Raw genomic sequence first — 12,411 nt, 5'->3', positions numbered from 1 at the left:
AATTTATATAATATATAAATATATAATTTGTAAAGGCTCACGAACATTCATCGCTCATCAAACTGCTACTCATCACTGTCCACTCCCAGGATGAATGACAGCCAGCTTCATTCAGCCATTTCCTAGGAGTCCAGACTGTCATTGAGACAACCCTTGGGGGGCGCCATCATGAAAGATGGGCTCACAGCACTGCTGCAGCCAATGGCACATTATTATATAAGGGCTGTTTTGTGATGCAGTAAGGACCTCCCACTGCTGATGTTGGGCAAGAAGAGGAAGGACCTGTGATGTCACTACACCAGCCAAAGATAGGTGGATTTAAGGTATGTATTTAGGACATTTAAAAAAAAATGCTGGAGAGGGGATTTTTAGGAACGGGAGTGGGGAATTGGGGGGGGGCAGGAGGCTAGAGATAGAGATGTGCATTAGGCATCTCATTTTTCCTATGTGAAGATGACAATATTTTTAGTATTATCAGTTTCCTTAAATTCTGAATGTTTTGGAGGACCACTCTACATTAGTTTATTACCATTGCAAATATACTAAATTGATTTAATGTACAGGTTCACCTTTATACAAGATATAATAAATGCTATTTTTTTTGCAGGTAAAAAAATGTACATCTATTATTTTTTGTAGGTAAAAAAAATGTGCATTTATTATTTTTTGTAGGTAAAAAAGATGTGCATTTATTATTTTTTGTAGGTAAAAAAATGTACATTTATTATTTTTTGTAGGTTAAAAAAATGTGCATTTATTATTTTTTGTAGGTAAAAAAATGTGCATTTATTATTTTTTGTAGCTAAAAAATTTGCATTTATTATTTTTTGTAGCTAAAAAAATGTGCATTTATTATTTTTTGTAGGTAAAAAAATGTGCATTTATTATTTTGTTGCAGGAGCCTGTAAGGCATTATACCAGCCATCGGCAGATGGCTGGTGCAATGCAGGTCTCCTGCAAATCTGTCAGTATGCAGTATCTGCTTGTCAATTCAATGAACTACCATGACCAGGGGCGGACTGACCATTTGGAAACCCGGGCACTGCCTGAGGGCTCGGGGTCAGTAGGGGGCCCCATGAGATGCCCCTGGTACCTTTTTCGTAGGCTTTTTTGAGTTTGGGCAAGGACACAGGGGCCCCATGAACTCCTATTGCCCGGGGGCCCCATGAGTTGTCAGTCCGCCCCTGACCATGATGCTTCACAACACCGTGGTAGTTCATTGAGAACTACAAGCCACAGTTGCTCCGGCTGTTGGTACTTGTAGTTTTTCATTCACAGAATACTGTGAATGAGTGCGCAGCCAAGTTTTTTCAAAGTTTGACAGCTAGCTAGGGGGGAGAAGATCCTCCACTAGCTGTCAAAGTGAAGGAAGGGAGCAGGGGCCAGTCTGATCATGGCATCTTACATGTGACAGCCTGAAGAACACTCTTCTCTATGCTCTGCTCTATCCTAACTGGAATAAAATGTTTTGGCTGGAATTAGGCTTCCCACATAGAAGAAAAATATATTTGAAATGCTACAATTTTGTCCGTATTCAATATATCTCAAAATATATGTATGTGTGAGTGTGTATATGTGTGTATGTATGTATGTATATATGTGTGCATGTATGTATATATGTATGTATATGTATATATACACATACTGCATGTTGATATGAGTTTTTAATTACAAAATATCTGAAAAATATTTTTAAAAATACTTTTCAAATATACTGTATGTCTTTAAAAATACAAATACAAATATATGTATAAAATATAAAATATTTAAAATGACTTTTTTATATGTTAAAATAAATCTGAAGAATATATTTAAAAAATATATATTTTTCTAAATATCTATTTTTTTTAAATATGTTCTTCAGATTTCTTTTAACATATAAAAAAGACATTTTGACATATAGTTTTACATATATTTTTAAATGCATTCCAAAAATGTAGATTTGTATTTTTAAAGACATACAGTATAATTGAAAAGTATTTTTCATATATTTTGTAATAAAAACGCATTTCAACATGAGGTGTGTGTGTCTGTATATGTATGTATGTATGTATGTATATATGTGTGTGTGTGTATATGTGTGTGTGTGTATGTACATATATGTATGTATGTATATATATATATATATATATATATATATATATATATACACACACACACGTATACATACATACCTGCATATACACACACGCCTCATGTTGAAATGCATTTTTTGTGCGTTGTAAATGCATTTTTGGAATGCATTTACAAATATATGTAAAACTATATGTCAAAATTACTTTTTTATATGTAAAAATAAATCTGAAGAATATATTTTAAAAAAATATTTAGAAAAATATTTTTTTTAAATATATTCGGCAGATTTTTTTTTTAACATATAAAAAAGTCATTTTAAATATTTTATATTTTTAAATATATTTGTAACTGCACTTCAAAAATGTAGATTTGTATTTTTAAAGACATACAGTATATTTTAAAAGTATTTTTAAAAATATTTTTCATATATTTTATAATAAAAACGCATATCAACATGCTGTGTGTGTGTGTGTATATATGTGTGTGTATATATATATATATATATATATATAATACGGTCAAAATTGTAGCATTTCAAATAACCAGATTACCAGACAACCAGATTACGTTTAACCATAAAATAAGAAAAAATTAAATATATTAAAAGAACATCTTGCATCCTCAAACCCTTGATAAGGTGAAGGCAAATATTCAAATAGCAACTAGCATTTTCTAAAAGAGCAATGGCCACCTCAATGTTCTCAGTTTAGCTCCTCTGATGAAGATCATCTATGCTTAAACCAGACCTTGCACCAAAATGTAAGGTCCAAATATGTGTCCGCCTCCACCTCCTGTTAACAAAACACTATATAATGGAAATTTAATTTTAAAAAATTGAAAAAAAATGCATTAAAAATACTCACCATTTTCTCGGGTTCTGGCCATTTTTTGACGAAGATGTCACTGGGCCTCACATAGGGATCTTGAGAAAGCATAGGATCCCAATTCTCACGCGAGGTCCCAACTGCTCTGTACAGAGGCATGTTCTCGTGGTATTTGAGATCCTCAACTTTCCCAGGATCCTGCAAGAAGAGCCACTGACGTCACTTCACCTAGATGAGCCCACCTGAAGCCTGAGAGTAAGGTAAGTATTTTTTAGGATTTTGACCTAAAGTTTTTTCTTTTTCATAATATTTAATTTTGACAGCAGGATGTAGGGGACACCCACATAAGTAGACCTTGCATTTTATTTTTTTACGTCTGCTTTAAACACACATCTAGCCTTATATAGTTTTTTGAACTGTGTTGGAAATAAATATAATTTATTTTTTGTGTATTTTATTGGTTTGCTTTCTAGAAGCTGCGTTGTTGTTTTTTTTAAATAGCACCTTTGAATATCATGGTACTGAACTGTCCATGTCCTGTAGATGCAGTTTTAGGTGAGAAAAATTAAAAATGAAATAGTATATACTTAACCACATGCCGCCCAGCCACTGTAGAAATCCGTTGGCAGGGCGGCACGGCTAGGCAAAACCACGTTTTAAAACGTGTGCACGAGGCGCCCCGCCGCCCTACCTGTCCCGCCGCTCACGGCCGCGGATGTCAGTCGCCGGGTCACAGCCGGTCGTTACCGGCTATGTCCCGGCGATTAGCGGCAATCGCTGACAGAGAGCACAGCTGCAGTAGCTCTGCTCTCTGTCAGTTCCCTGACAGCTCCTGACACGCTGATCGGGACAGAAGAGTTTATCTGTCCGGATCAGTGTGTCTCCGTGCAGTACACACCCCCGCCCCCTGGTAAAACACTCCCCCTCACACAGTTAACCCTTTCAGTGAATAATAAAGTTAACCCCTTCCTCCCCAGTGCCATTAGTACAGTGTCAGTGTTTTTTTTTTGCACTGATCACTGTATTGGTGTCACTGGGGATGTCAGTGACCCTAGTCAGTTCCCCCCCAGTGTCAGAATGTCCGCCGTAGTCCTGCAGTCCCGCCATAAGTCGCTGATTGCCGCCATAAGTCGCTGATCGCCGCCATTATTAGTATAAAAAAAAACTAAAAATCTCAGTATCTTTCCCGCCATTTGTAAACGCTATAACTTTCACGTAAACCAATTAATTTTCACGTATTGGGGTTTTTTTTAGCAAAGACATGTCGCAGAATACATTTTGGCAGAAATTTATGACTAAATATGGTTTTTACATTTTTTTTTACTGGACATGTTTTATAGCAAAAAGTCCAAAATATTGTTTTTTTTCCTCAAAATTGTCAGCCTTTTTTTTTATAGCGCAAAAAATAAAAAACGCACATGCGATCAAATACCACCGAAAGAAAGCTCAATTTGTGGGAAAAAAAAGGATGTAAATTTCATTTATGTACCGTATTGCATGACCACGCAATTGTCCGATAAACTAGCGCAGCGCTGTATAGCAGAAAAATGGCGTAAATTGCAGTATCTATACCATAGTTTGTAGACGCTATAACTTCCACACAAAGCAATCAATATACACTTATTGGGATTTTGTTTACCAAAAACATGGAGCAGAATACATTTTGGCCTAAATTTATAACTAACTTTGAGTTTACTATATATTTTTTATAGCTGAAAGTAAAAAATATCGTTTTTCTTCAAAATTTTTGGTCTTTTTTTGTTTATAGCGTGAAAAATAAAAAGCGCACAGGTGATCAAATACCACCGAAAGAAAGCTCTATTTGTGTGAAACAAAGGACGTAAATTTCTTTTGGGTGCAGCATTGCATGACCGTGCAATTATTAGTTGAATTAGTGCAGCGCCGAGTAGCAAAAAGAGGCCTGGTCATTAAGGGGGGTAAATCCTCAGGTGGGCAAGTGGTTAGAGCAAGTTACTTGCAAGGCCATACATGGCAAAATCTGTATAAAGAGAAGCATAAGGAAAAACTTGAAAAATGAAATAAAAAAAAATCATGAAGCATGTACAGTTAGTAATTTACATGATAATACAGTAATATTTCTGCACAAGACCCAAACAGCAGTATGGGGAAGTCTTTAAATGACGCGTCTTTCAATCTACCAGTAGTTATTTAATGTTCACCTAATAAAGTGCAGCGCTGCGCTTTATTTATTTGGTTATATTTTAAGGTTTACTGCGATTACCTTTTAGTGTTTCAGCTGCTGATATAAGAGCGCTCGCTTTTATATATTATACCGATTTAATGTTCACCTGCCCAGCATAGAGACACCTTACTTTTTTATCATATCAACAGCTTAAACATTTTTACCTTGTTGCCATTTTGCAGTATTACAACAAAAAAAAACCTGAAAGAGTTATAAAATTTGCAAACAAAAACCAACAGCAATAAAAATATAAATTCTCACCATTTTAGCTAAAAAGAAATTAAAAAGAATCTATCCAAAAGTTAAATTTTTTATTTTAATGCAAATATATAAATATTTTTTTTAATTAAAAAAATAGACGTCCTGTTTATTTTAACTGAATATGGTGATGATTACTGTTGAAATAATTATCTTTTATATAATTGTTTTTAATTTATTTTATTAATGGAAGTGTAATAAAATATACATACGTTTGAAACACTTATTCAAATATAGAACAGTAAGCCTAAGACCTATCAAAAAGGCATAAAGACACATTAGGTTATGAAATAAAATAAAATAAAAAAAAAACACAACTGATTACAGACAGCAGAAATAGAGTACTATATAATTTGTAAAGGCTCACGAACAATATTCTAAAACTCAAACATAGAACAGTAAGCCAAGACCTATCAAAAAGGCATAAAGACACAGGATATAAAAAAAGGCTCACAAACAATATTCTAAAACTCAAACATAATAGTAAGCCTAAGACTTATCTTAAAGGCATAAAGACACAGGATATAAAAAAAAAGTTAAAAAAATTAACATGACTGATTAAAGACAGCAACTCAAACATAGAACAGTAAGCCTAAGACCTATCAAAAAGACATAAAAACACAGGATATAAAAAAAAAAAGGCTCACAAACAATATTCTACAACTCAAACATAGAACAGTAAGCCAAGACCTATCAAAAAGGCATAAAGACACAGGATATAAAAAAAGGCTCACAAACAATATTCTAAAACTCAAATATAGAACAGTAAGCCTAAGACCTATCAAAAAGGCATAAAGACACAGGATATAAAAAAAGGCTCACAAACAATATTCTAAAACTCAAATATAGAACAGTAAGCCTAAGACCTATCAAAAAGGCATAAAGACACAGGATATAAAAAAAGGCTCATAAACAATATTCTAAAACTCAAACATAACAGTAAGCCTAAGACTTATCTTAAAGGCATAAAGACACAGGATATAAAAAAAAAGTTAAAAAAATTAACATGACTGATTAAAGACAGCAACTCAAACATAGAACAGTAAGCCTAAGACCTATCAAAAAGACATAAAAACACAGGATATAAAAAAAAAAAGGCTCACAAACAATATTCTACAACTCAAACATAGAACAGTAAGCCTAAGACCTATCAAAAAGGCATAAAGACACAGGATATAAAAAAAGGCTCACAAACAATATTCTAAAACTCAAATATAGAACAGTAAGCCTAAGACCTATCAAAAAGGCATAAAGACACAGGATATAAAAAAAGGCTCATAAACAATATTCTAAAACTCAAACATAACAGTAAGCCTAAGACTTATCTTAAAGGCATAAAGACACAGGATATAAAAAAAAAGTTAAAAAAATTAACATGACTGATTAAAGACAGCAACTCAAACATAGAACAGTAAGCCTAAGACCTATCAAAAAGGCATAAAGACACAGGATATAAAAAAAAGGCTCACAAACAATATTCTAAAACTCAAACATAGAACAGTAAGTCTAAGACCTATCAAAAAGGCAAAAAGACACAGGATATAAAAAAAAGGCTCACAAACAATATTCTAAAACTCAAACATAACAGTAAGCCTAAGACTTATCTTAAAGGCATAAAGATATATAAAAAAAAAGTTAAAAAAATTAACATGACTGATTAAAGACAGCAACTCAAACATAGAACAGTAAGCCTAAGACCTATCAAAAAGGCATAAAGACACAGGACATAAAAAAAAAGGCTCACAAACAATATTCTACAACTCAAATATAGAACAGTAAGCCTAAGACCTATCAAAAAGGCATAAAGACACAGGATATAAAAAAAAGGCTCACAAACAATATTCTACAACTCAAACATAGAACAGTAAGCCTAAGACCTATCAAAATGGCATAAAAACACAGGATATAAAAAAAAAGGCTCACAAACAATATTCGAAAACTCAAACATAGAACAGTAAGCCTAAGACTTATCTAAAAGGCATAAAGACACAGGATATAAAAAAAAAGTAAAAAAAATTAACATGACTGATTAAAGACAGCAACTCAAACATAGAACAGTAAGCCTAAGACCTATCAAAAAAGCATAAAAACACAGGATACAAAAAAAAAAAGCTCACAAACAATATTCTACAACTCAAACATAGAACAGTAAGCCTAAGACCTATCAAAAAGGCATAAAGACAGAGGATATAAAAAAAAGGCTCACAAACAATATTCTAAAACTCAAACATAGAACAGTAAGCCTAAGACCTATCAAAAAGGCATAAAAACACAGGATATAAAAAAAAAAGTTAAAAAAATTAACATGACTGATTAAAGACAGCAGAAATAGAGAACTATATTAATATGGTTCATCAACAATATTCTAAATCTTTTTTTTCTAAATAAAATTGTATTCTGTAGAATAAAGTAGGTTTAAAAGAGTAATATAAAAACTGCAATGAAGCAGACTAATATAAAACATATTTTTTTAATTTGCTAATTTAAAATGTTAGCAAAATCTAGTGCTTTGAAATTGACTAATCAGCAATCAAAATGTGTAAAAAATGCATTTATCTTAAATAAAAAAAAAAAAAAGATGGCAGTTTCTAAAGGGATTCACTCTTCCCAGCTAAGGATTTTAATTATTTAATTTAAATGTAATAAATACAAATACGTTGTTGCAAAAATAAGTGACAATATGGACTAGTGAAACAAATAATAGTAATTATATATAAATTGGAAAGGGTATGTGAATATTGTACTGAATAAATATAAAAGTCTAAAATTAAATAAAATGTCCAATTTACTCACCTAAGGAAAAAGCTCACAGCCATTCACAGGAAAGGATGAGATATTTCACCAGTAGAGGAATTGAGACAATAGAAAACAAAGAATTTTTCATTGATTAGACAGTGGTTATAAATTATTATATGTAACAAGATCTCTATTGTAGAGTGAAAGTACCAAGAATTTTCATCCCGAACTACAGCTGATTATATGGTCAACACTAGGCTTTTCAAATATTTATATTAGCAGGGCCCTACCAGCCGGTAGGATTCTACCCTGTCATCCATCCTCATCATTTCCCTAAATTTGTACTGCAGTTTTTTCAGCCTATGCCATGTAGTACTCAATGTATTTCCACCTAGTTGTTAAACCTAGGCAAACATAGACTGGGAACTGAACTTGGTGACCTAACAAGACCTCTAATATAGAGCTAGAGTCTTATTTTCAACTTATTGTAAGAAAATAAAGTCATATGCAGCAATTTCAGGATGGTGTGTTGGGACCATTCTAATTATTCCTTCCCAGTGAGGCTCATATAGCAATAATTATTTTTTTTTACCTTGTTGTCTACAGAAGAAAGTACAGACAAAGCAAAGTTTAAAAGAAGGGATACCACTTGTTAGGTTCTAATGGTATATTTTGACATTTTTAAATAAAACTTTTCTGTCCAATAGTGGATGTTTATTTTATTATTAAAAGTAAGAGAAAAAATTTGAAATATTTGCTTTAAATGTCCCAGTTTTCTACATTTGGATATCAAACAGCTTTATTTCTTTCGATCTCTTTCTTTCACTTAAATAACCTACTTCCCCATTTTTTCCTCAAATAAGTTTTACCATCAGACTTATTTTTTTTTTTTTAATACTTTTCATTTACCAGGTTGGGAAAAAACATGCCTGGGGCAAAATATTGTCAAATAAATGTATATATTAAATACAAAGGAAAATGACAAAGGAAAAGTAAATAGAAATAGTTTCAGAGTTAAGCTGTATCCATTTCTTGTAATTCCCTGACTGCTGTGCAGAAAAAAGTAAAATTAAATTTTGCTGAGATTTCTTTCAAGATGGAAAATATTGAATGCATCTGCCTCTACCTTTTCTATTTGTTTTCTTCCTTTTTGTGCTGCATAACATTGACATTGAACACAACTGGAAGTTACATCAGGAATCCGGTGGAAAGTTACAGCCACTGAGAAGAAAAAAATGTTGTGGTGACTATAAAATTATGAAAAAAACACAGTGAACCATCTAATAACAGAAGACCTTCGGGGGTGAAAAATTAGCATTTTAAAATGAAGGGGAATGGGATTGCATATTTTGGGAAGCATGAAAGTTCTTAATAAGCAGTTTTATGGTTTAGCAAATATATATATTTTTTAACTTTTAGTTTAAGTTACATTTCTGCAGTTTTTTTTATTTCAATTTTGTTACCTTTTCTTCCTGTGCTTTAATCCAGGTTCCTGTTTAATTCCTGAGGTAAATGTCATGTTTCTGTTGGCTCGGTAGACCTTCAGCCTAGTATATACCTGACTGGCAATATTTGACTATTTTAAATGAAAGTTTTTTGTTTATTATTGTCACTGCCAAAAAAGCAATGCAAATACCCTGACATTATAGTACCAGAAAAGAAAAACTAATTTGGAATAATAAAATATTTTAAAAAAATAATAAAAAGGGATAGCATGATTGTCTAATCCTACAAAATGCATCAGTTAAAACTAATGCTATTTGTTTGCCTTATTCTGAAATACAGGTTTTGCATCCTTAAAAACAGACATGTCTTTGCAAGGGTTTAAAAAACACCTCAAATATGGTCACCTGGGAAGCACTTTTCTCGAAAACCTTCTGCATGTTCCTCTAAAACATCCTTTGGTAACTGAATATCCAAATCACTTAGACTGTTTTCTGTACTGAGACCCTTCCTTTGCTCCTTTTTATTATCACTTTCTCTTCATACCATTAAATCATCTGATCGGGCCCTGCTGCTTGCTTTACTTAATCTACTGAGGGACCGGGAATCTGGAATTAATTCAAAACTCAATAAAGGCAACTCAAGGCCTGTAGGTTCTGGTTCAAAAACTTCTTCTGGTTCTGGAGGCACAGGTTGAGGAAACCCATGATCTGATGGGGCGGGATCAGAACCAATGTGGTCTGAGAGAGCTCTCGAGGGAGTACTCTCGTTTTCTGAAGGTGAGGTAACAGTTTCTTGGGGGCTTTCTACAGGAGCATCATCTAAATGGACATTAGAAGCTGCTCGAGAAGGCTCAGGAGCTGCATGTTCAGATGGAGCATGCTCTGATGCTGCTTGTGAGGGAGCTCGGTCTGAGAGAGCATGCTCAGAAATAGCTTGAGATGGAGCTCTCTCAGAAGGGGCATGTTCAGAATTTGTCCGAGAAGGAGCTCGCTCTAAGGGTGCATGCTCAGATGCTGCCCGAGAGGGAACTCGCTCAGAAGCGGCATGCTCAGAACCAGCATGGGAGATGGCTCTCTCTGAGGGTGCTCTTTCAGAGAGTGCATTGTTAGAAGGTACTCTTGCAAAGGATGCACGTTCAGAAGGAGAATGCTCTGAAACTGCATGGTCAGAAACTGCACGTGATGGTGCTCTTTCAGAAAGGGCACGCTCAGAGGGAACACGGTCAGAGAGGGCACGCACCGAAGGAGCCCTCACTGATGAAGCTCGCTCAGATGGAGTTTGTTCTAAGGTCTCAGCCACTTGCACTTTCACCACCTCTTGCTCTTCAGCTTGGCTGTAGGAGGGCAGAGTTTCATCATATGCCTTTGAGATGTCTTCCAGGAGTCCTGTGCTGCTTTTTTCATAGCTGTTAAATTGTGTAGGAAGTGGACTAGCTTCTAATCCCACTTCAGTCATTGGGTAGAAATGGGAGACAACCTTTTCTTCCTCCAACAATTTGTAACCCTTAGACTTTGGCATGGAAGAGATGGCTATGGAGTGCAGGGGCTTCTGTGAAACTTCTCCCAGCTGTTGGGGTTGATGATCTGCCGACCTTCGGAATGCAAGACGGATCTTTTTCCATCCCAAGTGGCTGATCTCTACCACATTTAGAAAAAGCGACACTGCTGCCACAGCCAACATGAACATTATGAACACAGTCTTTTCTGTAGGCCTGGAGACAAAACAATCTACTGTGTTCGGGCAAGGCCAACGGCTGCAACGGTACAGTGGGAGGATCCGGAAACCATACAGGAAATATTGGCCAACCACAAAGCCCACCTCAAAAAGTGTCTTGAAAATAATATGACAAATGTAGGTTCTTAAGAGGGTTCCTTCTAGTCGAAACTTCTTAGTACCCTTAGTACTTGTTTCCTTATTGGTTCGAATGCTCCCTTGATCAGGAGCCAGCGGCAGCCTCTCTTCATTCATTTCCTGCTGCCTACTCATTTCTGCCTCTTCTCGCTCCTTTCTTTTCTCTTCCATCCGCACGTGGTGTACAGCATGCCCCACATACACCAGGGATGGTGTGGAGACAAAGATGATCTGCAGGACCCACAATCTGATGTGGGACAGAGGAAAGGCCTCATCATAGCAGACATTCTCGCAACCAGGCTGCTGGGTGTTGCATACGAAATCAGACTGTTCATCTCCCCACACAAACTCGGCAGCTGTTCCCAAAATGAGGATCCGGAAAATAAACAGGACGGTGAGCCAAACTCTACCGATTACAGTGGAGTGTTCATTCACCTCCTCCAAAATGTTCCCCAAAAAGCTCCAGTCTCCCATTGTCTACAAGCTGCAAATAAATATACAGAGAAGAAAAAATAATTAGTTCTTCCATTAGGAACCATGAGATACTTTCTAAAATTGTAACACTAAACACAAGTATGGTATTTATCTTGTTTTACCAGTTAATGTGTGAAAATGAATATTTTGCAACATATTCCCTATTATATTTACAAAGATCTACTCAACAGCTGCCAATCTCTTGAAGGGTAACCTTTCAAAACCATGGGAGAAATGTGCTTGTATATTGTAAGTAATAACCCACTTTTCATATTTCAAACAATAAATAATTTCTTCAAGTAAACAGAAGATGAAAATAACCAACCAAGATGTACCAACATGAGTTATCATTAAGCAATACTTTTATCCCTTCTGTAGTATCTGTGTCTATATGGTCTGCAGATATCTGGATACTACAATGAACAGCTTATTAACATCAACAATACATTTGCAAAACAAACGTTTAATTATTTTTTTCCTCAAAACATATTATTAAAATGTTTAAATTAAAATGAGCAGTTTTCTTAAAATATACGCTTCATA

General features: G+C 34.6%; 1 protein-coding gene across 1 annotated transcript; it reads right to left on the bottom strand.

Moving 5' to 3' along the window:
- Window positions 1-9,872: 9,872 nt before the first annotated feature.
- On the bottom strand, window positions 9,873-11,868 carry GJA8 (gap junction protein alpha 8). Its single transcript, XM_089691874.1, has one exon. The coding sequence runs from the start codon at window positions 11,866-11,868 to the stop codon at window positions 10,081-10,083; it is 1,788 nt and encodes a 595-aa protein (XP_089548000.1). The 3' UTR covers window positions 9,873-10,080.
- Between the last annotated feature and the right edge of the window lie 543 nt (window positions 11,869-12,411).

Source organism: Staurois parvus, unplaced genomic scaffold, assembly GCF_062004578.1.
Source record: "Staurois parvus isolate SC_StPar_1 unplaced genomic scaffold, SC_StPar_1.0 ptg000574l, whole genome shotgun sequence".
Classification (NCBI taxonomy): Eukaryota; Metazoa; Chordata; class Amphibia; order Anura; family Ranidae; genus Staurois; species Staurois parvus.
This window is presented reverse-complemented; position numbering and strand designations above follow the sequence as displayed.